Raw genomic sequence first — 27,284 nt, 5'->3', positions numbered from 1 at the left:
CTCCTTTGTTCTCAATTATAGAGGGAACAAGGACAAAAAAAAAATAATCACTATATGATTAAGTAAAATAAAATGGATCTGACTCCATTTTGTGTTCATGTAAAATACAGAATATGTGGAATACATGTTTTCTATCATAAAATATCTGACAACTTGCAGGTTGAATATAGTCAATAGAGCCCAGCTTTCTAATCACAATGTGATTAGTAAATTAGATAAAAAATACTAAACAAATTGGAAAAAAATAGCTAAAAAAAAAACAAGTGGTAATATTTAAAAATAATTATACAGTGATGTCACCATGAGAGGAACCATCCAGTTCCAGCAAAATATAGAAAAAAGTCCAAAAAGTATAAAATAAATAAAATTTAAAAAAATAAAGTTTATTATTATGAGCAAGTGCTAAAATTAGCGCTGTATCTTCCCAAAAATCTTGACATGGAAAGAGTTAAAGCATTTCAAATACCGAAGGGGTGTCGAATTTAAACAAATGAATGGTTTGATGGGGTAAATTCGAGTGGCCGGGCTCAAAGATAGGGCATAAGCACAGACTGACCAAAACAACCCGACAAACCCATGCACTGTACTCGGGAGAGGTTGCTGAACACATATTGGGGTCTTGTTCGAAAGTGACGTATACCAGGAGCTGTAAATCCATAGATACAGAAGAAAGCCCTGTGCTCAAACTCCCATCATTCTTGGGCGGCAGCAATGGCTATAGTAGTCATCAGCCCAAAATACATAGAACAAACACCGAAAAATAGTTACCTGCGCACTATCCCACCTGTGCTTATTTAGACAAATGGAGGTTTTTAGTTTCACTCCAATGGCCATTAAAATGGAAGCTCGCCTGCCACGTCATGGCAAACCTCTTAGGCGAGTCCTACACTACACAATTCACCTCGCTGCTGTGAGCTGTAAATCCATACCTGAAGCGCAATTTTTGTGATAAAAAAAACCACAAAATAAATTACTACCACAAAGTTTGTAGTGGTAGAATTAGTGCATGGAAAGGGTTAAAATACCAGCATTTGAAATACCTTGAGGTGTCTAGTTTTCAAAAATATATGGTTTGATGGGGTATATTGCATTGTCCAGCTTCAAAGATAACCGAAATAGCACATGGGGCAGAATGAACAGTGTGGAAATAAATGGTTTTGAAATAACATAACGCTACTTGTACTTATTGCCATACCTGGGAACTTCTCGGCTCTGGCTACCCAGAGCCATCCCTTGCGGGCAGGGGCGGACTGGGCCGGGGGGCAACTGCCCCCCAGGCCGCCCTGAATCCGGGCCGGCAGACTGATATTCAACGCAGCCGCTTAGTTTGCGGCTGGATTGAATGCGCCCGTCGTGCCGGTAGCGTACCTGGCGGGGGGCGGCCCGCCCCGGCTGCCGCTCATCTGAGGGGTGCCGGCGCGGCAACTGTGGCTGTGCGCCGGGATTTGAAGCCACGCCCACCATCTTCCGCACCGGAAGGACAGGACACAGAAGAAAGGAAGAACGAAGAGGAGGAAAAGTGACAGTGACAGAAGAAAGGTAGGACAAGATTAAGGGAGAGTGGATAATGTGCGAGTGATGGGTGTTATGCTGAATGTTTGTGAATGAGGGTTTCAGATAGCATGGATGTGTAAGTGTTGGGTGATAGCATGGCATAGGGAGGCTGTAATCACATTCCTTTCATGCCCAGATTCCAGCATATACTGGCTGCCTAGGCATGATAGGAGTGTGATTGCTGTTATTAATTTTTTTTGGTCCAGCTTTGGTGTGTTAACAACACTTTTATTGGACAGAATAATTATATATATATATATATATATATATTGCAAACAGCAATCACACTCCTATCATGCTAAGTCAGCCAGCACATGCTAGAACCTGGGCATGATAGGAATGTGATTGCTGTTAATTATATATATATATATATATATATATATATATATATATAAATTAATATTGTTGTTGATTTTTTTTTTAGTCTAATTTTGGTGAGTTACTTTTAATAAAGTATTTAAAAGTTTTTTTTTTGTTTTGGCCATGTGAATGCTGAATTTTCAGTTTAGGTCCAGAATTTTCATTTTGGTGCATCCCTACTATATACTAAGCCAGTCACTGACGTGGTAGGCCTACACCACATCAATGTTTGGCTTAGTATATAGTGATAGGGGTTGTAATGCAGTATTGTCAGTGTCTGGCTCAATGTATAGTGATAGGCAAGCATTGACGTTCATGTGTGCCTCAGTATATAATAGTTATGCTGTACCCCTGTCAATGCATGCCTAACCATAGAAACTATGCAGTTTTAAAGTGTGTGTGGGGGGGTGCCACATATAGTATATGCCACAGGTGCCAAATACTCTCGGTACGCCCTTGCATCATGTGGCAGTCAGACCCAATGGCTGTGCCTCAGCACTTTGTCCCACATCTTAAAAGGGGTGGGATGAAGAGCTTAGGAACAGCCATTGGGCGGTACGGTGCGTGCATGCCGGCCGCTTTGATTTCATTAAGCGCCGGTGGAGTGACTGCCGCACGACAGCCGCTTTCAATGTCGCTCGCAGCCGCTTTGGTGGCGCAATGGGCCAGTTGACTAGACTTGCCCCCCAGGCCTTGGGCTGCCAGCCCTCCCCTGCTTGCGGGACGAGGCAGGGACTGCACACAGACGTCAGCAGGCGGTCCCACTGACGTCGGGGGCGTTCCTGCTGACGGCAGCGGGTAACACCCCCATTTCAAGGAAAAAATGGGCAGGGATCGGTGTGTGTCAAGACCCCGCTCCCGCGACCCGGAGGATTCGGGTCTTGACCCGGAGAACCGGAGGCGCAGCGCTCACCCGGCAATCTCCTGGTCAAACCCGGAGAGTTCGCAGGTTTGCCCCAGTAACTTGCAGAAACAAGCAAAAAAAACATAAAAACATTTTCATTAGCTGTTTTGGATGAGTAAAAGATTTTTAAAATAAAATAATTTCTTATTTTTTTTTATAGGAAATTAGATATAAATATGATCAATGGTACATAATGGTATCTGAAGAAAGCCCTTCTTGTCCTGAAAAAAACAATATGTAACTTGTGTGAGTACACTAAATGAGTAAGGAGAAAATTACATCTAAACACGAGCACCGCAAAAGTGTTACAACAGCCTCAGTCCCAAAGGGTACAAAAAGTAAAAAAAACAGCCTGGTCCTTAAGGGGTTAAAGAATGAAACCTCATCAGCTCTTCATATTTCAACCACGGTCTTTACGTCAAAGAGATAAGTACAATATATATACAATACAATATATATATATATATATATAAAACGATTTAATAAAAAAAAAATATATATATATATATATATATATATATATATATAACAAAAATCCCACTTCCTACCGCAAGGTGTCACACATATAATCTATGCTTTTTAGCACGGCAGCGTCAACTGCGCTTTACGGTTATTTCCTCGTTTACGTTAGCCTCGTTGCTGTACGGCTCCTCCTTTTCTCCTCGTACGAAGATGGCTGGTGGGGTGAGTACTAAGTAGGTCTGCGGGAATCCAATGCCATCTTGTATCCTGGGTTACTTATTAGCCGGTGTGTAAGTCCGTGATTGCCGGGTGGATACCTCCTGACCTTATGAGCCTTCATTTTGAGTTTATTGGCTCGAAAATTGAGATGTTCCTATATGTGTGACGCCTAGTATACTTGAAGGGGCTCCCGGGGAGCTCTTTACAATAGCATAGTAAAGTACAAAAACGTTTCCCTTATCAAAGTTTCTGTGCCAGTCGAACCATAGATTTGTAAAATGCACGTGGTATATCGCAGTGATTATATACCTTGTATGGTTTTAGATAGAGTAAATGTGTTTGTCGTAAACGCAGAAGAAACGAGAAATGCATGTGCGCAGGACCGGTTCTAGCTTTTGAAAATAACTACACCTTGTGTAAGGAATTATGTATGATCGCATAATTGTTTTAAATAAAAATGCTTTAGTGTGATGTATTTTCTAGAGTTATGTTACACATGCATAGCTCTCTTCTCATTTTCCACTAATGGGCTTCTAAGAACAATGGTAGCTGTAATCTCCCAAATCGGTTTATACAGTAACATCACGTATGGGCAAAGTTAATACTCCTATTTCATAATTCACCTATGTCCATTCAAATTTAATGTTTCTTTAGCCCCATCTTATAGTTTTGTAGTGATTTGTCACAGTGTAATGGCATCACTTCAGCATACCTCTAAATTCCCCACCAAGGAGAATAATTGGGGGCTGGTTGGCGGTGTAAAAGATTTACTGTATTCCCATTGGTTTACATATACACGTTATAGAGGACTGTTACTGGGCACACACATTCTGATTTGTAGTTGGAGTCTGATTTAAAATTACATTTTATTTTCATACAACTCCTCTGTTCTGTAAATGCCTTTTAAAATGGCTTGGCTGGGAAAATGCTGGCGTTTTTAGGATTTGTACCTAGCTCACATTAGAGGCAAACGACAGCCGTCATATCCACTTTAACCCCTTCAGGACCGGGATTTTGATACTAACGTGTCGCTAAAGGACCGGAGCCGTTTTTGTGTTTTTGCCATGTCTTTCTTCAACTGTAATTTCTCTCATCAATTGGTGCACCCACACAAATCATATATTGTTTTTTTCAGCACAAGTAGGGCTTTCATTTGAAACCATATTAAGCTGGGTAGTACATTGTTTTGTTTGAAATAAACTGGAAAAAGTGGGGAAAAATGAAAAAAACGCATTTTTTTACAGTTTTGTATACATACAAATTGTACACACATTGAACCAATGGGAAAAAATTATCCCAAATATATTCATTAAGTTGTCCTGATTTGGAAACCACCCAACATGGCCAGGATTTTTATCTATTTTGACCAGTATAGGGCAAATATTGCAAGGCATGTATCACGTTTTTGGAATGTAATTTTTTTCAAATTTGGCATGGTAGTCTAATAACTGCAAGTTGTCACAGATACTGATTATCCCCCCAAAATTATATGTTTATGAAAAGTAGATAAGTCAAGGTGTACAATTAGGGTCATTTTGACACTTTTCAAACAGGGATTTTATCGCCAATTGCTGCCAAATTTTGAGGTATTTTTATATTTTTTTGGTTTTTTTGCATATGTTGCTTTAGATTTCATATTATATTTTGTATAGAATATGTGCAACTGCAGAAAAAAACACCAAATTGTGTTCACCAACATCCCCTGGTTCCAACAAGGCCTAACATGCATGGTTCATTAATTTTTTGAGGAAGCTATGAGGGCAAAACTGGAACATGCGCATTTTCGTTTTCACATTTGGAATTTTCAGAAATTGGTTTCCTGGGCCCATATCCCATTTGGGACATTTTGGAAGCCCCCCACTGTAAATTACCCCATAAAAGTATATATGAGCAGTATACAAGTCAAGGTGTTCAACTAGGGTAGTTTTGACAGTTTTCAGCTAGCCATTTCTTCACTTATGTCTGCCAAACTTCACAGGGAGATTATTTTACTGCTTTTTTAACGCATACATTTCAATGTTGCACTGAATTTCTTGCACACCATAAGTGCAACAGTGGAAGAAAACACCACATTTTGTTCACCAAGATCCCCTGATTCCAACAAGACCTCACATGCATGGTTCATGCGCTTTTTGAGGAAGCTATCAGGGCAAAACTGGAACATGCGCATTTAAATTTTTTTTAAATATTTTTTTTCATCAGATTACTTGTAAGTGACGGGTTTAGGCCGCTGACATCAATCAGGGAGACCGATCAATAATCAGCGACTTAAAATGTCACCGACAAGTGATCAGGTAATAATTATGATTATTTCATTTATTAATAATTTGTGTTTTTTCATTATTACCCTAGATGACCCCTCTCTCTTTGTAGAGCAGGGTCATCCGTGGGCTGCCATAATGATCCGATCACTCCTATTGGCCAGGAGCGATCTGATCAGCCCAGCCCAGCATTTGACCTGGAAGCACCCTGGACTTTCAGGTCAGTGCTGTTATTTTTTTTTATTATTATTTTTTTTTATTATTATTATTATTATTTTTTTTTTTTTTATATATATATTTTTTTTAACTCTTTCAATGCTGATGCTCCATTGAAGCACAGCATTGACTGATATATTTAGTCCCCACAAGCTTGTGGGGACTAATATTAACCCCTGCAATGCTGCGATGGGGGTCATACACAATCGCAGCATTGAAGGGGTTAATTGAGGAAGAGGTGGGGTAGGGGTTAACTGAGGAAGGGTGGGGGGGTCTGGTCTCCACATGATATCAAAGAACCCTGTCTCCCTGTCCCTGAAGCTGCCTCTGGCAACTGGGACACAATCTCCAATAGACTGGAGATTGTAGGACTGATCAGAGGACTTCTGGGGGGTCGTTTTTGCTGTTGCTGGTCTGCCTGGAAGACCACCAGCAGCAGAGCCCCCTACAAAACGGGAATTAACCCCTTCAATGCCGCGATTGTCGCTGCATTGAAGGGGTTAACGCTGCACTGACGCTCTCATGGAGCGATCAGGCAGCCGGGGGGTGTTGGATCAGGTCCCCACACTTGTGTGGTGACCCATTCAACACCCCCCCCCCCCTTCCCTGAAGCTGCCTGTGGCAGCTGAAACCGCGATTGCAGATTTTTCTGCAATCGCTGTCACTGCCTACAAAATCACTCCGTGGGAGCGATCATAGGCTTGGGGGCCGTCTTAGACAGGCTGTGCTGTCTGCCCAGGAGTCCTGGGCAGACAGCAGCAGCAGCGCCCCCACGATCACCGCGATTGTGGTGATGTGGGGGCGTTTTTTGGAGGAGACGTACCTGGTACGTCCCGGTCTACCAGTGACTGTTAACCAGGAAGTACCAGGTACGTCCCGGTACTGAAGGGGTTAAAGCATATGCTACCGGAGTTACCTTATTTTTTCTATTATATGCATATAGTCGTGCTTTTTTATTTTATAATGCTTCTGAGAGAGTTATAAAGTGTTATAAGTGTGCTTAGTTTTGTTACTCTTTCATGGAGCAGTGACGTTATCTGTTAATTGGTAGACCTCAGTGTACCTATGCCACTCTGGCCCCCCAGCTATGCCTTATAACCCCTATATGCCCCTTGATATGCCCGACCCCGACTTACTCCCCGTGTCCCTGACTCCTTGGTGTCTCTAGTAGGGTCAGCCAGTGAGCGTCTGCGCGATGTGAGCAGACAACCTCTGCTTCTGGTCGGCACTTTCGCTGGAGCTTCTATGACTGAGCACCGGATGGTCATGTGACACCAGTGCTCCATCATAGAAGCCCCAGTGGAAGTGCCAGCAGTAGCAGAGATTGTATGCGCGCATCGCACAGACGCCCACCGGCTGCCGGAGAGAATGATCAGGGTCCGCTGCGGCGGATCCTCCTCTCAAACTCCGCTGTGCTGGCTGGTACTTCTGCCAGGGCTTCTATGGTGGAGCACCGGAAGGTCACGCTGGTGCTCCATCATAGAAGCACTGGCGGAAGTGGAGGACAGTAGCGGAGGATGTCTGTGCGGATCTAGATGTTAGTGTTATTATCTGATAAGGGGTATTTTTCAGAGCATTTGCAAAAAAAAACCCCTAATCTTATAAAATCGATTCAACTGATCAGTAATTCAAATTGTTGCCAACGAATTTCATTATCGATTATCTGTTTTATCGATTAGTTGTTGCAGCCCAAATACCGTATTTGCTCGATTATAAGACGACCCCCCCCCAAAATCTGAATATTAATTTATGAAAAAAAGAGAGAGCCTGAATATAAGACGACCCTATAGGAAAAGTTTTACCAGTAAATGGTAATTCATGTAAACTATGTGAACAACTGTTTGTTAATAAAAGCTAAGATTGAGAAAAATATTTTTTTTATTTCCTTTTTTTACAACCTGCCCCCCTCCCAGTTATGCACATCTGCCCCCAGGCTTGCCACTCTGCCCCAGAAATGCCTTATACCCCCTATATGCCACTGTGCCCCATGATATGCCTTTTAACCCTCTAAATGCCACGGTGCCCCATGATACACCTTTTAACCCTCTATATGCCACTCTGCCTCCAGAAATGCCTTATACCCCTATATGCCACCCTGGCATTTAGGGAGTTAAAAGGCATTATGGGGCAGAGCGGCATATAGGGAGGTATAGGGCATTTCAGGAGGCAGAGTGGCGTATAGAGGGTTAAAAGGACTTTCTGGAGGCAGAGTGGCATTAAGGGGGTTAAAAAGCATTTCACAGAGCACTCTGCCTCCAGAAATGCCTTATGCCCCCCATTTAACCCTCCCTCCTCCAAACTTACCGGTTCTTCTGATTCCCCCGGTGCTTAGTCCGGGCAGCGTGTAGAGCTCTACGCGATTCGCGTAGACAACTTCCGCTCTATACGCTGCCCGGACTAAGCACCGGGGACTCAGAAGCACCAGTAAGCTGGGGGCATACACAGGAGGATCCAGGTCCCCTGCATCTGGATCTTAGTCTCATAGTCAGACTTATTTGAGGTCCGATTATAAGACGAGGGGTATTTTTCAGAGCATTTGCTCTGGGGGGAAAACCTTGTCTTGTAATCGAGCAAATAAAGTATATGTGTTTATATTTTGATTTTTTTTTTTTTTTTTGTGACAGTGGGGATTTATTTTTACATGTTACCAATTTTTTTTAAATGTTTATTTTACTAATCACATTGTGATTAGTGAGCTGGGATCTATTGACCTGCATGTTGAAAGACCCTCTGTGAACTCTATCTGACAGTTGGCGGCAATGCCATTTACTGATGGTGCTTGTGGTTGCTATTCGGAGCAGGGGGTTGTGTTATTGACATGCCTCGATATCGAGGCATGTCAGCAACACCGATTTATGCTTAGGAAGCGATTGCTGATCACTTCCTAAGTTCTTTTTTTTGAGGGAGGGCTTTCCTCCCGTCATCTACGGCCAGCCTCGCTTGTGAGGCTTCCGTGGATGCTGCAAAGCCGCAGATCACAGCGATGCTGGTATTTAACAGCAGCCCGTACATGTAGGGCTTTGCCACCAATGCATTGCATCATGACCCTGTACACGTACAGGCTTTGTTGTAAAGGGGTTAAGAGGGAAGGGCCTTAAACCCTCTTCCAGGTGATTAAACTTCTCTGCTGTGCAGTCCAATAAGGCTAATGCCTGAACATCAGATGTCGCTGATAGAATAATAATGACCAAGAAATCGGTGCACACCCAGGGAATAACATTCAAAAAGGCCTAAATATTGGGGATTCTGTATGGCCATATATTGCTACTATGTCAAAAGTACATACCGTATTTGCTCGATTATAAGACATGGTTTTTTTTTCAGAGCAAATGCTCTGAAAAATACCCCTCGTCTTATATCGGGTCGTCTTATAATCAGACCTCAAATCCAGATCCCCTGCAGCTGTGCTCATATATTGTGAAGGTATCCCCAGCGTTTATGCCTTAGGTGTTTTTTTAATGTTATTCGCTGGATTTCTCATTTATTTCAAAGATGCTCCATGTATATTACTACAATATTGACTTGGTAACTTGTAAATGTATTGGTGATCAACTTCATTCTAACATGAGGAATGAGGCAACCTACTTAATGTTTTTGGGTAAAGAGTAAATGGTACTGCTTTCCCTCCAAAGCAGGAGGGAAAAACAGAACGCGAAGGTGTTAATTTTGCTAACTGTTGAATACATGCATGGGTGGCTTTGCGTTACTTGTCATATACGTAAATGTGTTCGCTAAATGCATTGTTTTTCTTGTCAGACTCTGTACACGTACCCTGATAACTGGAGGGCATACAAGCCACTCATTGCTGCCCAGTATTCAGGGTTTCCAATCACTGTTGCCGCTTCTCCGCCAGAGTTTCAGTTTGGAGTGACAAATAAGACACCAGAATTCCTCAAAAAATTTCCTCTTGGCAAGGTAAGATTCAAATGCACGCTTGTACATGCTGAAATTTAGCCAGGCCGTGTGTGGGTGGAGTTATAGAAAAGATTTGTATTTAAGTGAACATAGGCGGGGGAGAAGATATCTAACAAAATACATGGAACATAAGACGGGAGAGTTGGCATAACTTGCACATCTTGTTCTGTTTTTAGGTCCCAGCGTTTGAGGATAGTGAAGGTTTTTGCCTGTTTGAAAGTAGTGCCATTGCTCATTATGGTGAGGGCCTAAAATGTCTTCCTTTTACCGTTTCTCTGCTCCGTATGTTCCGTGTCTTGCATTTTGTCTGCCTTTTCCTGTCTACAACAATATGTATTCCTTACCCACCTTTTGCTTTGTGTAAAATGAAAAATTCTCAGTGTTCACAAATGTTTTCTTGCAGTGGGAAATGATGAACTGCGTGGTACATCCCGTGTAGAGCAGGCTCAAATCATTCAGTGGGTCAGCTTCTCAGACAGCCATATTGTACCCCCTGCTAGTGCTTGGGTGTTCCCAACTCTAGGAATCATGCAGTACAACAAGCAGGTATGTTTTATTGCCTTCTTTTTTTGCCAAGGAAATATGTGTAATATATACAGTTGAAATTCATCTTGGAATTTTCTCCCCAATCCTCCCCAGGCCACAGAACAAGCCAAGGAGGAGGTGAAAAACGTGCTGGGTGTGTTGGATGCACATCTGCTAACACGGACTTTCCTTGTGGGGGAGAGGGTCACGTTGGCTGACATTGCAGTAGCATGCTCTCTTCTTTGGCTTTATAAACAGGTAAATGACAACTTATCTCTGTCTTGCTTTTCTTAGAAGCATTTAAGGTAAATGTATCTCTGCCTCCAAAGTTTGGGTCGGTAAAGGAATTCAATTAAAAATTCAATGAAAAAATTATAAAAGCATATAATACAGTAATGTAGATTAGACATTTTTAGCTTTTGTTCCAATAAACTTTCTCTGGTGGATGAAGGGACAGTTTGTTGCACTTGACAACCCTACAGAAAGCTTATTTAAGTAATCCAAGTATGTTAATACACATTCTTCAAAAATGAAAAACTTACCGGAGAGAGAAACTGGAACCTTTGCCCACTGCATGGTTTGATTCGTCCCACTGAAGGGGAATCTGAAGTTTGTATCTATGTAAAACTCTACCAGCCTGTCCTATGTGCATCGTAAGAAATTTCCAAAGCAATAGTTTGGTACATAAAGTCTTAGCTCTGAGAATGATGAATTTATTGTTGATTGTGTAACAATAGGAAGGAAAGTTTAACTTTTCATTTTGAGGAATTACCTAAACAAGTAAAATCTATTAAAGCTATAATGGAGTCTATGTAAGGAAAGGCCCTTAGGGACATGTTTTGTTCCTAACCCCCCAATATTTTTTTGGGCCTAAAAATAAAAACATCCTGTATTGGAGAATCTGTTGCACGAATAGATAAATCATGAAAAGAAACATTATGTATCTTCAAGATGTAAGTGTATTTTAAGACTTAATTTATTAATGAGAGCCTTGGATTAGCCAGGAATTCTACTACCTCAGTTGAAGATAGTTCAGGCATCAAAGATCCTATAGATCAAAAGACAGAGGCAGCCATGTGATGTTTATCTTCAGGGTACAGCCCTATTTTGTCTACAGTGACACTTACAAAGTCTCAAAGATTGTGGCTTCTGTAGATTGAAATAGATTTAAAAGGCAAAACTCGGCAACCGCTCTGTCACGGTCAGGACTACTTGCCAAGCCGTGACTGTGTGGAGGGCATGAAGTGGTTAATAGCACCAGGCCTCTGGATTTACTAACTTGACCCCTTAACAAGGCATAAACTACACCAAATTAACCCCCGAATCCTGCCTGTATCCCCCCAGGTAGTCTGCCACCACTCAAGATTTTGATACCGGATTCGTGAGAAATCCGAATTAGAACCTTTATCAACCCACCCCGGGCAACCAACATATATATATATATATATATATCTATCTATCCCGTAGAACTTAATAACAATACGGTAACGTGTTATCCTCTCTTAGGGTTTGTGGATATCGATACTAGAGCCCAAAGACAGACTTGGATTTGGAATATTTTAATAACAAAAAGACAAAGATTACACAGTGCCAGAATTACAAAAACAAGACATACAAAAGAAAAATAAAACAGCAAACAGTTCTTAAAAACAATAGGACTTAACCCCTTAAGGACCGGGCTCATTTTTTCTTTTTGTACCCTGTGGGACCGAGGCTGTTTTAATACTTTTGTGGAGCTTGTGCTGTAATTTTCTCCTCACCCATTTAGTGTACCCACATAAGTTATATATTGTTTTTTTCAGGACAAGATGGGCTTTCTTTAGATACCATTATTTTGATCGTATCTTATTTACTATAAAAAAAAAACATGATGAAAAATTGAAAAAAAACACATTTTATGACTTTTATTTGAAAAATCTTTTACTCACCTAAAAAAGCAAGTAAAAAAACTAGCTAAAGAGATTCTTCTACTTGTCCTGAGTTTAGAAATACCCAATGTTTTTATGTTTTTTTTGCTGTTTTTTGTAAGTTATAGGGCAGTAAGTACAAGCAGCGTTTTATGATTTCCAAACCTTTTTTTAACAAATCTGGTCAGTCTGCCTCATCTCCTCTTTGGAACATCTTTGAAGCCGGTTAACTCAATTTAACCCATTCAAACCATATATTGTTGAAAACTAGACACCCCAGTGTATTTCAAATGCTATTTTAACCCTTTCCATGCAACAGTTATTCAACCACACTTTGTCAAACTTTGTAATAGTAATTTTTTTTAATTTTTTTTCACACAAATTGTACTTTAGTTTAGGGCTGCAACTAACGATTATTTTCATAATCGATTAGTTGGCCGATTATTTTTTCGATTAATCGGATAAAAAAATGAATGTAAATTTTTCATTTATTTAAAATAATGTAATAAACAAATTATATTAAATACAAACGCAGAATAAAAAAAAACTGATAAAATGCATTTCTTGCCTTTATTTCGCAACCAGCCCCCCCCCCCCCCCCCAATTTATGCACATTTGAGCCCAGGCTTGCCACTCCATCCTCCCCAGACATGCCACACTGCCTCCCAGACATGCCACACTGCCCTCCCCACATATGCCACTCCACTCTACCCCCAGATAAGCCACTCCACTCTACCCCCAGATCTGCCTTATACACCCTGATACACCACTCTGTCCTCCCCAGACATGCCACACTGCCCTCCCCACATATGCCTTATATACCCTATATGCCTTATACCCCCAGATATGTCACTCCGTCCTCCCCACATATGCCTTATACCCCCCAGATATCTCAGAGTCACAGACCATACTTTTATAAATAAGTACTGGGTTAATCTTCACTGCCCCCAGGACTTATATTCCCCTTAGTTTGCCCCCCTTTATCTCTAACTGCACCTTAAGTTAACTTTAATAAATTAATAAAATTAACCCTCAGTCCTCATCATTAAATTAACCCTAAACACCCCATTAACCATAACTGCCCCTAAATTAACCCTAAAGACCCCATCAACCACAGCATCCCCTAAATTAACCCTAAAGACCCCATGAACCACAACAGCCCCTAAATTAACCCCAAACACCCCATTAACCATAACTGCCCCTAAATTAACTCCCACCTCCCCTAACTTTCAGAAGCCCAAATATTAATTTTATACTTACAGTTAGATGAGTGTCACAGCCATGTGGTTCTGGCCTTCTGGGAGAAGGAAGGGGGCGGGGCCAGTTGTCACAGTGATTACAGGGATGGACTGGTAAGTAGGAGCTGCTGCTGTGAGTCAGACTAAACAGATTATATAATGAGGGGTATTTTTCAGAGCGTTTGCTCTGAAAAAACCCTCATTTAATAATCAATAAAAATCGATTCAACTAATCGATAATGAAATTCGTTGGCAACGATTTTCATTATCGATTATCGATTTTATCGATTAGTTGTTGCAGCCCTACTTTAGTTATAGATATACAGGTTCTGGTATATGTCACTGTCAAACACCCCAATGTGTGTTCAGGAACATCTGAGTACAGCGATACCCCACATGCATGGGTTTGTTAGATTGTTTGGCTGGTAAAGGGCTACTTTTGAGGCAACACAGACTTTTAGCATCTGGTCATTCTGCCTCCATCTCCTCTTTGGAATATCTTTGAATCTGGTTAACTCAATTTAACCCCGTCAAACCATATATTTTTGAAAACAAGACACCCCAGGGTATTCCAAATGCTGTTATTTTAACCCTTTCCATGCACCAATTATACAACTACACTTTGTCAAACTTTGTAATAGTAATTTGTTTTATTTATTTTTTTCACACAAATTGTACTTTAGTTATAGATATACAGGTTCTGGTATATGTCACTGTCAAACAACACCCCAATGTGTGTTCAGGAACATCTCCTGAGTGCAGTGATACCCGACATCCATGGATTTGTCGTGTTGTTTGAGATTTAAAATGCCACATTTGGGAAGTGCGCTTTTTTTTTTCTCTCCATTTTGGTCAGTCTGTACCTATGCCCTATCTTTTTTATATATATATAATTAGACACCCCTTGGGTATTTGAAGTGCTTTTATTTTAACTCTTTATTGAGCTTTTTGACAAATTTTAGCACTTTTATAATAAACATATATTTTTTTTTTTTTAATACTTTTTTTATGTTTTTTTTTTACACATTTTGCAGGTACTGGATGGTTCTAGTGACATCACTGCATAATTATTTTTAAATGTTAGCACATTTTGTTTTTTGTTTTTTTATATATTTTACTAATCACATTGTGATTAGAAAGCTGGGCTCCATTGACTTGCATGGTTGAATGCAGTACCTGTATTCAGCCTGCAAGTGGAGCCAGGGTTCTCTAGAGGGTCTGGAGACCATCTAGCGAACTCTTTCATCTTTATTGGGGTTTTTTTCCCGGGCCGCCGCCATCTTGCTGATGGCGAAGATCACCCCGGCAGCTGCGGCTGTGACCGCTCTCCGGAGTTTCTCTATATCTCTATCTATATCTCTCTCTCTATATATCTCTCTATCTCTCTCTATCTCTATATCTCTCTCTCTCTATATCTCTATATCTCTCTCTCTCTCTCTCTCTATATCTCTATCGCTCTCTCTCTATATATCTCTATCGCTCTCGGATTTGGAATATTTTAATAACAAAGACAAAGATTACACAGTGCCAGAATTACAAAAACAAGATATACAAAATAAAAATAAAACAGCAACACTTAAACACAGAACCCTCACTCACGAGTTTCTCCAATAAGCCGGCCTGTGGGAACTCCTTAAGTCCAGATGGTTTCTTACGATGTTGTTCCGATCAGAGTATATCATGGAGTTCTCCTTTGAGGTCGCTCCATTGTCCCTAAATCAGACTTTTGCAAGCAAACGCCCCTCTGACCACATGACTGATTATATGACACCATCCCCAAGAATCGGGTCCCATCTTTGATGTGCCAATAAGTTATGGTGGGGTAAAGGTGATGGAAACCCCTCCACTTAAGATAGGAATGGAATTCCTATAACTCAGGGTCCTTATCTGTTAGGCCATGAATCACCACAGGGGTCCTTTGGGAAGATGACACCTCTAGCCAGAACAGATACAGAGGGCATGCACCAAAAACACATTTAAATCAACCTCAGATTAACTCATTGAATGCTTAAACAAAGAAACTAACCACCTCTGCTGGGTTACCCTTCCATGCATCCACTACATTATCAGTTAATCATGACAAGCTCCTTCAACTGAGCCCTGCATGGTTAGCAGTGGAAGTTACATGTGATGCATGTATTTCAGGGCTCGACAAATCCCAGGCACCAGGTCGCCATGGCGACAGAGAATTTTGTCCTGGCGCCTAGGTTTTCTCAGCCTCTTACATCCATAAAAAAATGTGGATGTAAGAGGCTGAGTAACCACACGGGGGCGCTGCTGCTGCTATCTGCCCAGGAGTCTGGGCAGACAGCACAGCCACTCAGAGCCCGCCCCCGAGCCTGAGATCACTCCCACGGATCCTGTAGGCCAGGGGTGTCCAACATGCGGGCCAAATGCGGCCCGCGAGACCTCGAGGTGCGTCCCGCGTAAGATCGGCAGCCAGGGCAACCGATCTTACACGAGCCGCACCTCAAGCCCTGCTACTTACTTGTGGGAGGGTCTTCTGGACAGCACAGAGGAAGCAGAGTTCACGTGACTTCCTACTTCCTCTGTGCTTAAGCTGAAGTCTGTGAGCGGCATCGAGGGAGCTGCACTGCAGGTAGGGGGGTGGGGAGGGTGTTTGAATGAGTGTGTGTGATTGAGGGAATGAATCTGTGAATTAATGATTATATGAATAAATGAGTGTGTGTGATAGCATGGATGTGTAAGTGCTGGAACCTAGGCATGATGGGACTGTGATTGCTGTTAGCAATCACACTCCTATCATGCCAAGTCAGACAGTACATGCTGAAACCTGGCTAGCTGCCCCCCTTGTGTATTGATGCTGCCAGCAGTATGGGGTCTGCACATCACTTACAGCCATCCTGTACCAGCGTGTATTGGCTGACTTGGCATGATAGGAGTGTGATTGCTAACAGCAATCACAGTCCCATCATGCCTAGGTTCCAGCATTTACTGGATGGGTGTGTAAGTGCTGGAACCTAGGCATGATGGGACTGTGACTACTGTTAGCAATCACACTCCTATCATGCCAAGTCAGCCAGTACATGCTGAAACCTAGCTAGCTGCCCCCCTTGTGTAGTGATGCTGCCAGCAGTATGGGGTCTGCACATCACTTACAGCCACCCTGTACCAGCATGTACTGGCTGACTTGGCATGATAGGAGTGTGATTGCTAACAGCAATCACAGCGAGCACAGTCCCATCATGCCTAGGTACCAGCATTTACTGGTTGCCTAGGCTAACATGCCAAGTCATATTGCTAATTTTGTCCAATTGTGTGTTACCTACTTTTATTAAACATGTGAGTTTTTATTATTATTTTTAAAGGTGGGGGTCATTTTCGGTTTTGGCTAAGTGAACCCTGAATGTTTTGGTCCAGAATTTTCATTTTAGTTCATCCCTAGAATAAATCTAGGGAATCCTGAATTTGTAGTCGCAAAACTTTCAAGGCCCAGAAATCAGTGAGAGGAAGAGTAAAGGTTTTGTGTCATTTTACTTTATTTTAATCTGCATATTTTATTAAAGGCCATAATTTTTGTCACAGTGAAAAATGAGTGCGGCCCGCGCACGTATACAATTCTGATGAAGTGGCCCACTGCAGAAAAAACTTGGACACCCCTGCTGTAGGCTGAAATCGCGGTTGCTGCAAAACCAGCAATCGTGTTATCAGCTGCCACAGGCAGCTTCAGGGAAGGGGGTTGTGTGTTGATTGGTTCCCCACACAAGTGTGGGGACCTGACCCAACACACCCCTGCTGCCTGATCGCTCCATGAGAGCGACAGTGCAGTGTTAACCCCTTCAATGCTGCGATCGCGGCATTTAGGGGTTAATTCCCGTTTTGTACGGGGCTCTGCTGCTGGTGGTCTGCCTGGAAGCCCAGGCAGACCAGCAACAGCAAAAACGAGCCCCCACAAGCCCTTTGATGATTCCTGTAGGCATGGAAGCCTACAGCAGTCATCAGAGACTCCCCCTGCAATGGCTGGTCTATAGACCAGCAATTGAGTCCCAGCCAGGGGCAGCTTCAGGGACAGGGGAGAAGGTTCTTTGGTCTCCACATGAGTGTGGACACCAGCCCCAACACCCCCCTGCTGCCTGATCGCTCCATGAGAGCGACAGTGCAGCGTTAACCCCTTCAATGCCACACTTGTGTATGACACATTCGTGGCATTGCAGGGGTTAACATTTTTCCCCACAAGCTTGTGGGGACTAAATATCAGTCAATGCTGTGCTCCAATGGAACATCAGCATCGAAAGAGTTAAAAAAAAAACAAAAAAAAAAAAAAAAAAAAAAAAAAACAGCACTGACCTGAAAGTCCAGGGTGCTTCCAGGTCAAACGCTGTGAGTTTAGTAAGTGGGCTGATGATGATCAGATCACTCCTAACCAACTGTTTAAAAAAAATCCTGGCTCCTAACTTTTTTACCTGGCGCCTAGATTCACAACAAATTTGTCAAGCCCTGATGTATTTACTATATTAAGCTCCCTGCTTGGGGTATGCCTGTTTTTGTGTCTGCAACCAGGTTCAGTGAACTCTGGCCTGCTGAATGTTGCTTTCTGCGACAATTAGACATGCAATGTTGGTGGCAGAATGTTCATAACCAGTTGAGTGGGAAATCCTTAGTAACCACTCAGATATCTGTGATAAGACCCTGCCATTAGGCTGGTGAGTTCACTTCTGCTGTCTGAACAAACTAAGATCGTCGCTTCAAATTTCAGAAAACTGAAGTAGTTTGGTAGGCACTTCCAACACTTTCACCATGTAACTTCATGTTGCAGTTCAGATAGCCAGACAATATAACAATAATCAACAGAAGTACAAGCTCTATAACGGGCGTCCAACATGCGGCCCGCGGGCCAAATGTGGCCCACATGACCTCGAGGTGCGGCCCGCGTGAGATCGTTAGCCAGGATCACAAGAGCCCTGCTGCTTACTTGTGGGAGGGTCTATTCTCTGCTTCCGTCCTTCCTCTGTGGGGAGAACGAGGGAGGCCGCGCCCCCTGCTGAAGTTTGTGATCGGCATCGAGAGCTGTAGAGCAGGTAAGGGGGTGGGGGAGGGTGTTTGAATGTGTATGTCAGATTGAGGGAACGAATGAGTATATGAATGAATTTGTGTGTGATCGCATGGATGTGTAAGTGCTGGAACCTAGGCATGATGGGACTGTGATTGCTGTTAACAATCCCACTCCTATCATGCCAAGTCAGCCAGTACATGCTGAAACCTGGCTAGCTGCCTCCCTTGTGTATTGATGCTGCCAGCAGTATGGGGTCTGCACTTACAGCCACCCTGTACCTGCATGTACTGGCTGACTTGGGATGATAGGAGTGTGATTGCTTACAGCAATCACAGTCCCATCATGCCTAGGTTCCAGCATTTACTGGTTGCCTGGGTATAAAAGTGTGTTTGCTGTTAGAAATCACACTCCTATCATGCCAAGTCATATTGTTGATTTTTTTTCCAATTGTGGTGTGTTACTTTTAATAAAAGTGTGGTTACACACTAAAATTGGACAAAAAATACAATGCCCAGCTAACCAGTACATGCTGGAATCTGGGTATGCTTGAGATTGCTGTTAACAATCATAATATATCATTTTTTTTGTACAATTTTGGTGTGTAACTTACTTTTATTAAAAGTGTGTGGGGGGTAATTTTCAGTTTCGGCTAAGTGAACCCTGAATTTTCGGTTTTGGTCCAGAATTTAGTGCATCGCTAAAATAAATAGAACTATTTTATTTTTACTTATCCAGAATCCTGAATTCGTAGTCACAAAACTTTCTAGGCCCAGAAATCAGTGAGAGGAAAAGTAAAGGTTTTGTGTCATTTACTTTGTTTTAATCTGCATATTTTATTAAAGGCCATATTTTCTCACAGTGAAAAATTAGTGCAGCCCGCGCACGTATACAATTCTGATGAAGTGGCCCACTGCAGAAAAAACTTGGACGCCCCTGCTCTATAACATTGAAATGCTTTTTAAAGATTCAGCTCTGATTTCGGCAGTTTATATTTTAAGGAGCAAGCATTCTAGCAGACAGGCTAAGTAGGTGTTACTACCCCGAAGAAGTATATTCTCTGAATATAAACGTTTTCCAAAAAATTGAGTACAGGATGGGAAAACCAGAAATTGGGTTTAATTGCAACAAGATAGGGGCCAAAGACATCTATACTTTCATACTAACAATTTGCATCTAGAGATTCTAGATGCTTTCACTCAAGACTGCTTTCTCGTCTTGAATATAGTTATGCTGTGTGTCCTGCAAAATAGGAAGACATCAACAAACAGGTCCCTTTCAGAAAACAAGCCAAGACCCCAGGGCCTTAGACATAAAGGCTGTTCAGATTGTTTCAGGCAAGAAAAAGATGTTTATTTCAGTCTTTGGTCAGCTTTTCAAAGAGCTTTGCATAAGCTTGCAAATTGTTCTGACAGTAACTGGTGCTTTATAAATAAATGTAATGTAATAATCTCAGGAATTGTTGCAGATAAGTGTCATTTTTTCAGATTTCCCTCTTGTCATTTTATGTGAGGAACCGTCTAACATAAATTTGAGAATTTAAGAATCTGAGAATTGGGAACTCTGGCTGTACATGAGCCTTATATTTTCCATGCAAGTAAGGTTGTATTATGTTTGCCTTCTTCAGACTAAGTTTTTCCAGTGCAGTTACTCTTGACTTAGAAATTGTACCATCATTCTATCCAAAGATTTTTTCATCCCTTGGATGTTACAGGTTGCTTGACTGTTACGCAATATACAATTATGTAATATTACACACACAATACACTCACTGACCACTTTATTAGGTAGACCTGTTCAATTGCTCGTTAACACAAATGGCTAATCAGCCAATCACAGGGCAGCAACTCAATGCATGTAGATGTGGTCAAGCCTACTTGGTGAAGTTTAAACAGAGTTTCTATTAAAATTTATATCTTTATCTAGGTGTTGGATCCCTCATTCCGTCAGCCATTTGGCAATGTCACAAGATGGTTTGTGACTTGTGTGAACCAGCCACAGTTCCATGCCGTGCTAGGAGAGGTGAAGCTGTGTGACAAGATGGCACAGTTTGATGGTAAGAGCCAACTACAAATGATCAAAGGTTTATTTTTGATTCCTCTTGAAGTTCACCAGTGTTCCTATATGAACATTTTTGGCCTCAAACCTTTCAGGTTGGTAGTAAATAAGATAACGAATATATGATTCAGTCGAGAAACTAATCTTAGGAGGCCACTGATCACCATGCTTCTTCTGATTATAAAAAAGAGGGTTTTTTTCCAGAGCAAATGCTCTGAAAAACTCCTCTCCTTATATAATCTGACCTCAAACAGAGATCGGATTATAACACTAGAATCCAGATCCCCCGCAACGCTGCAGGGGACCTGGATTCCCCTCACTGTCGGCCGGTGGGTGTCCGTGTGATGCGCACAGACAACTTCCGCCTCTCTCCTCCACTTCCAAGTGAAGGTGAGTAACGGAGGCTGTCTGTGCGCATCGTGCAGACCCCCACCGGCTGACGGAGAATCGAGGTCTCCTGCAGAGGATCATCCTCTCTGTCAGCCGGTGGGGGTCTGCACGATGTGCACAGACAGCCTCCGTCACTGCCCTTCACTTACACTGAGGCTTCTATGAAGCTGCAGTGAAAGTGCCTGTCGGCAACGGAGCCACCCTCCCATACACCACTCTGCCTCTCTCCCGACTCCCTGGTGTCTTGTGAACCTCCGTTGCTGAAAGGAGGCAGAGTGGAGTATGGGAGGGGGGGGGGGGAGGCAGAGTGGAGTATGGGGGGGGGGATGAGGCAGAGTGGAGTATGGGAGGGGGGGAGGAGGCAGAGTGGCGTATGGGAGGGGGGGAGGAGGCAGAGTGGAGTATGGGGGTGTAATGAATTTCAGGGAGGCATATCTGGGGGAGGCAGAGTGGTGAATCAGGCAGTATAATGAATTTCAGGGTGGTGCAGGGCATTTATGGGGAGCGGAGTGGCATATCAGGGTGCACAGTGGCATATAGGGAGGTATAAGGCATATAGGGGTATAAGGCATATCGATATTAGGCATAAGACATATCTGGGGGTAAAAGGCATATCAGGGGGCTCAGTTGCATATCACTGGCATATAAGGAGTATAAGGCATATCAGGGGCACAGTGGCATCTGTGGCATATGAGGTATAAGGCATATATGGGGCAGAGTGGCAAGCTGGGGGTCAGATGTGCATAACGGGGCAGTTTGGTAAATAAAAGAAAATATAAACAAGGCTTTTTTCTCAGTTTTTATTAAATATGAAAAATAGTTAACATATGAATTAATATTTACTAATAACTTTGTATTAAAACCTAGTTTGAGAAACACTGTTCTTGTAGCTTTTATTATGTCAGTAAAATAAGAAGGTGAATAGAGAGAGGCCATTGCAATAAAGAGATGAAAGTGTAAATTGTACGTTTTTTATTGCATTATTTGAAATTAAAACATATTTTTTTTATTCGATTAATCGGCCAACTAATAGATTATTAAAATAATCGTTAGTTGCAGCCCTACGTTACTATTAATCATTAGACGTGCACTGCAAGCAAAATTGATTCAGATTTTGGCCGAAATTCAGAAGTCTTTTTTTATTTTTTTATTTAAATGTTATATTCTGTATGACATTTCATACTGGACTCGCCTATTTCCTTCTGGACTCGCCTTTCGTTCTAGAAATTAGTTTCCCTCAGAGTAAAGCCAGTTAAAGAGATGCAGACGCTGGCACATGCAGCCCCATGAAGCAGGACTGGATTTCCCCGATATTAGATAGATATCATAATGCCTGGTTTTGCCACCAATATTAGTGAAGAATAATATATATGATACCGACGAAATATAATAAAAAAAAATCTACAAATTACAGGTTTGGCTAGTAGCATAAATGGGCAACTGTCTATCAATTAAACTCTACTCGGGAACAGGGGGAAAATGTCTGCTGCAGTCCCTGTAATACACTACAGTAGTCACTACAAGGAAAAATTCCCAATGGCTTTTGGACCCATCAATCAGCCATAACAATTGAGACCACCCCCTTCTTTTGGCTACTTCTACCCATCAGTCATTAATATTTACCCTCCTTACTTTACTAAAATGGCTTGTAATAGCAGCAACAAATCTAATTAATACAACCCTATATTTTCAGAACTTTTGCGATTCAATTTCGTTAGTCTCGTCGGAGATTGCCCTAGTTCTCAGCGATTCATATGAACGCACAAAACAGGCAATTTAAAAATAAAGTCCGTACGAAAATGAATGCACAAGTCAATCAGTATTTTGCTATGTTCCTTCAAGGAAATGACTTGGGATGAAAAAGCATTGTCCGGAAGTACTGTGAAAATACACCTCTTTGTGGCTACGCAGGATTCTGTGTATATTAAGTCTTCAGCAGGACCAGGAAAATTAGTGAGCAAGTTGTAGCTCCTGGAGAGCCAGTTACAAGGATGGTACTTACTGATCTGCTTAGACTTGTGTATGATGTAGTCCCAAAACAATGTTTATCTGACACAACCTTTTAATGACTTCTTTCACCTTAGGCTGTACCATGTGATGGTCATCCCCTTCGAAAAGTGTTCTAGTCATAGACAGGGCTGACCCACATTCAGACACTGCTTCTAATGATCGAAAGGAAAGGGAGAGGATTTAAAAGTAAACAAAAAATCTTTCAAGAGCTTTGCCAAGATACTCGGATTAATAAATTAAAAAAAAAAAAAAAAATTATCCTCTAATTTAAAAATTACTGTAACTTACCTTTCAAACTGCTTTATCATATTGAAGCTTTCATATATAATTCTTCACATGGCTTAGCTGACAGTTTCATACATTTGAAAGGTTGTCCTGTATTGCAGTAGACCTGAAAAAAACTGGCTGCGTGATACAGGTAAAAAGTAGGTGCTGATTTTGGTTAAATAAGTACCCATTTAAGTTCAGTTGTAATACTTATTTTAAGAATAAAATGTGTACTGGTGTTGCCAATTAATGTTAAACTTCTACAATAAAACTTACAGCCAAAAAGTTTGCAGAACTTCAACCTAAGAAAGAGACTCCTAAGAAAGAGAAACCAGCAAAGGAGCCTAAGAAAGAAAAGGAAGAGAAAAAGAAGCCTGCCCCTCCTTCAGCTCCCGAGGAAGACCTGGATGAGTCTGAGCAGGCCTTGGCAGCTGAGCCAAAATCAAAGGATCCTTATGCACACCTCCCAAAAAGGTACCTGTATATCAGAGTCTGGTTACCATCACATATAGTCAGTAGCAGCCCTGCATGTCTCTTACCACATTACATTTTTAAATGTCCTTGACCACTCTGTAAATACAGGTTAGGTTTGCCCTGGATATTAGTGATATGTCTTTCAGGATATTTCACTGCATTACCAGTAGATTTTGCCGATCTTCTGGCACTTTTCCTTGAGAGAACCCCTTTTTCAAAATGTTTTAGCTCTCCTGCAAACACAATGTGGCTAATCTCCGGCCTCCAGTAACATACATACACTCTCCTGCCATTGTTTTTAACAGCTCCTTCATTATGGATGAATTTAAGCGGAAATATTCCAATGAAGACACTCTGACGGTGGCTTTGCCTTACTTTTGGGAGCATTTTGACAAGGAGGGTTGGTCAATCTGGTACTCAGAATATCGATTCCCTGGAGAGCTCACTCAAACTTTCATGAGTTGCAACCTCATAACAGGTAAGGTTGGTTGTTTATGTAGACATATAACATTGTCAAATCACTACAGTTTTGAACAGTTGATCATTTGTGAAAGCCCCCACCTCTTCGAAATGCCCATAAAATTGAAATATCACCAAATTTAAGATTTTTGAGATCTTTCAGGATAAGTGATTTAGGCAATCCACTACATCTGTGTCCTTATTTAGATAGCTTTCTGCATTTGTCTTTAGTCTAATTATTCCTTGTGTATCTCTAATAAAACTTTTTAGCTATATGAGTGAAAGGAGAGTGCTTTAATATTCTTCTAAAAGAAAAAATGAAAGCACTTGCATGACACAGATCTCGACAGGAGAGTGCTCCCATTGAAAGAAGTGGCAACACTTTCTACTCATGTGTGCTGGAGTCTGAACATAACCCAAACCCTAGCTTTCCCTAAGACTTGGTAAACTTTTTCTCCTGGAGGCATTTGGGGGTGGAAATGGGCAAACGCATATGGAGGGATTCTGCAGAATCTTGAATTACTGTGGGTTGTTTTGTTTTGTTTTGTTTTATCACACCAATGCAAGCAACATCCTCACTTATTACCAATGTAATAAGTTCTGGGATCGAATTCCTTAACCCCTTAAGGTCCATAGACCGGTCAGGCATTTAACGACCTATGACGTGCCTGACACGTCATTTCATTAAACAAGCTTACAATCTGTGATCACTTTCTTCGCTTAAACGGTGTTGCTGTAATTCCTTGATGTCAAGGCATTCAGCAACACAGAGAAGCTCTCCAACCTGTCTTGGTTCTCTTACAATTGTTTAAATGCATCTATCTCTTTATCCGAAGCTCCAGGAAGATACCTCATATGAGCTTCCTCCAGAAACACAACTTAGTGTAGCGTCACCAAAGACGTCATAATGTGTTCCAGGGTAGCACTACCACTTTTCTGAACCTTTGACAATGACTTATAGCAGTCGCAATACATGCCAGTCATTGTATAATGTAGTAATCGGTCTACGGGAAATCTACTGCACTTTTGTTTGTGATCGCTTCTAGCCAATCACATGCACAGGTAGTTAAATTATTTAAACCATTACCTTTTTAAGGGGTTAGATTTTTTTTATATGTAATGTTTAATGCCTATTAAGTGGTTAGTGGGGAATTAAGGTTAGGTAGGAGTTTAAAAAAAAAGAAATTTTAAAACAAACCGTTGGAGTATGTTAATATCAGGGCAATTTAATAGACTTTTGGCAATTTTTTAGTGATACTAGCTGCGGATACATTTATATACCTGTAAAACTCAATTTTTTCATTTATTTTTATCCATTAAAAAGCCCCTCCCTAAAATAGACAGATGGGGAGTAGAAAACACAAATTTGTACCTATGTAGCATAAATTGGCACTGATCCTTAGGGGTTAATAAGCCTATGATTTTTTTTTTTTGTTTTTATAATTTAAATTAGCAATACGTAATGTGTAATGAGAAAATCAAAGTAGGCAGCGTTAAGCAATGTCTCAGAGAAAGCTGAGGTCTATTCACATGGGATAGCTTTCCTGCCACTGTTAGACCATAGAGGAAAGGAGCTGCAACTCTCTAAGGTAAGTACTACATTTGAATAGCAAGTTAAATGCTTCAGCACTATGTATAGAGCAACTTTCTGACACAAACCAAAATGTGCATATAAAGATATAAGGTCTGGTACCAAATAGTTCATTGTTTTTAACTTTCAGGTATGTTCCAGCGTCTTGACAAACTGCGTAAAACTGGTTTTGCCAGCGTCATTCTTTTTGGAAGCAACAATGACAGTTCTATATCTGGGGTATGGGTTTTCAGGGGCCAAGATTTAGCATTTACGGTGAGTTTGGTTTTATTTTCCTTATTTGTGTAGTGATTTGATTTTTATTTTTTTTTTGTTTCAATTGAACTGTAAAGTTACACCTGTGCTGAGAAGTAATAGTACTAAGCAACCACTAGTGACACTTTACTATTAGTTGTGCTACATGGGGTACTTAAATACTTGTATAATTGGAATGAAAATGGCTACTACTGGACAGATGGCTAGATGACCGCTTACAATTGGTGCCGTGTTTACAAAGGAGGGTGGCTCCCCGAACTACCACTGTAACTGTAGCAAAACTAAATTGTTCTGGCTTTCAGTTAACTAATTTGAAAACGAACCCCATGCTTCAACTAATTTCCTCTGTTTACAGCTTTGTGATGACTGGCAAATAGACTATGAATCTTATACTTGGAGGAAGCTTGATCCTGACAGTGAAGAATGCAAGACCCTTGTGAAGGAATATTACTGCTGGGAGGGTGAATTCAAACATGTGGGCAAGCCTTTTAACCAGGGCAAGATCTTTAAGTGAGAACCCAAAGAGAGAAACGGTCACCTTTTGTCTCTCTTAACCTTTTAATTTAACAAAGGCCGCAAATAGAAAATAAATCTTGAGTCAAACAGTGTGCCCGTGTTTTTTTGTTTTTTGTTGTTTTTTTACGCCTATGCACATAGTCTCACATTATTTTTCTTAAGAGCTTCACATATGCTTTAAATATTGATGAAACCATTTAACAAATTGCTTCATGCCTGTGGGGATCAGATTGTTGGTTGTTTTTTTTTTTGGTAGCTGTGTTGCTGATCAGTTAACAAGACAGTACTTCTTCTCAGTCACTGTTCTTTTAACATATATTTTTGACAGCTCACCCAACATTTACAAAGAGGCAAGTGAACATGTTCTCACAACTTAGTGTACTTTGCTTATTTTGTATTCTAATACATCCAGACTTTATATGGTAGTATAAGTTCATTATGTTCATGTAGTCACTCACACCAAACACTGCCAGTCACAACCGCCACTCACTCGCAAGATGGCGGCACCCATTAAAAAAAAAAACAAAGTTGAAAAGAATCTTCAGGAGAGTCTCTCCAGACCCTCTAGAGAACTCTGGATCCACTTGCAGGTTGAATACAGGTACTGCATTCAACCATGCAAGTCATTTAAAAATTTGCTAAAAAAAAAAAAAAAAGTGCTAACATTTAAAAATAATTATGCAGTGATGTCA

The 27,284-nt window shown here is 41.3% G+C and overlaps 1 protein-coding gene across 1 annotated transcript; it reads left to right on the top strand.

Annotated features, from left to right (window-relative positions):
• Positions 1 to 3,490: 3,490 nt before the first annotated feature.
• LOC149298600 (elongation factor 1-gamma-A) lies at positions 3,491 to 26,638 on the top strand. Its single transcript, XM_089487371.1, has 10 exons — positions 3,491 to 3,502; positions 9,733 to 9,891; positions 10,068 to 10,131; positions 10,295 to 10,437; positions 10,531 to 10,674; positions 20,499 to 20,628; positions 23,576 to 23,771; positions 24,077 to 24,249; positions 25,952 to 26,076; positions 26,432 to 26,638. The coding sequence occupies exons 1-10, from the start codon at positions 3,491 to 3,493 to the stop codon at positions 26,588 to 26,590; spliced, it is 1,305 nt and encodes a 434-aa protein (XP_089343497.1). The 3' UTR covers positions 26,591 to 26,638.
• The last annotated feature ends 646 nt before the right edge of the window (positions 26,639 to 27,284 follow it).

This window comes from Sceloporus occidentalis, unplaced genomic scaffold, assembly GCF_023333645.1.
Source record: "Sceloporus occidentalis isolate IW3139 unplaced genomic scaffold, rSceOcc1.0.p SCAF_32, whole genome shotgun sequence".
In the NCBI taxonomy this organism is placed as follows: domain Eukaryota; kingdom Metazoa; phylum Chordata; class Lepidosauria; order Squamata; family Phrynosomatidae; genus Sceloporus; species Sceloporus occidentalis.
Note: the sequence above shows the minus strand (reverse complement) of the source record. Positions and strands in the feature narration are given on the sequence as shown.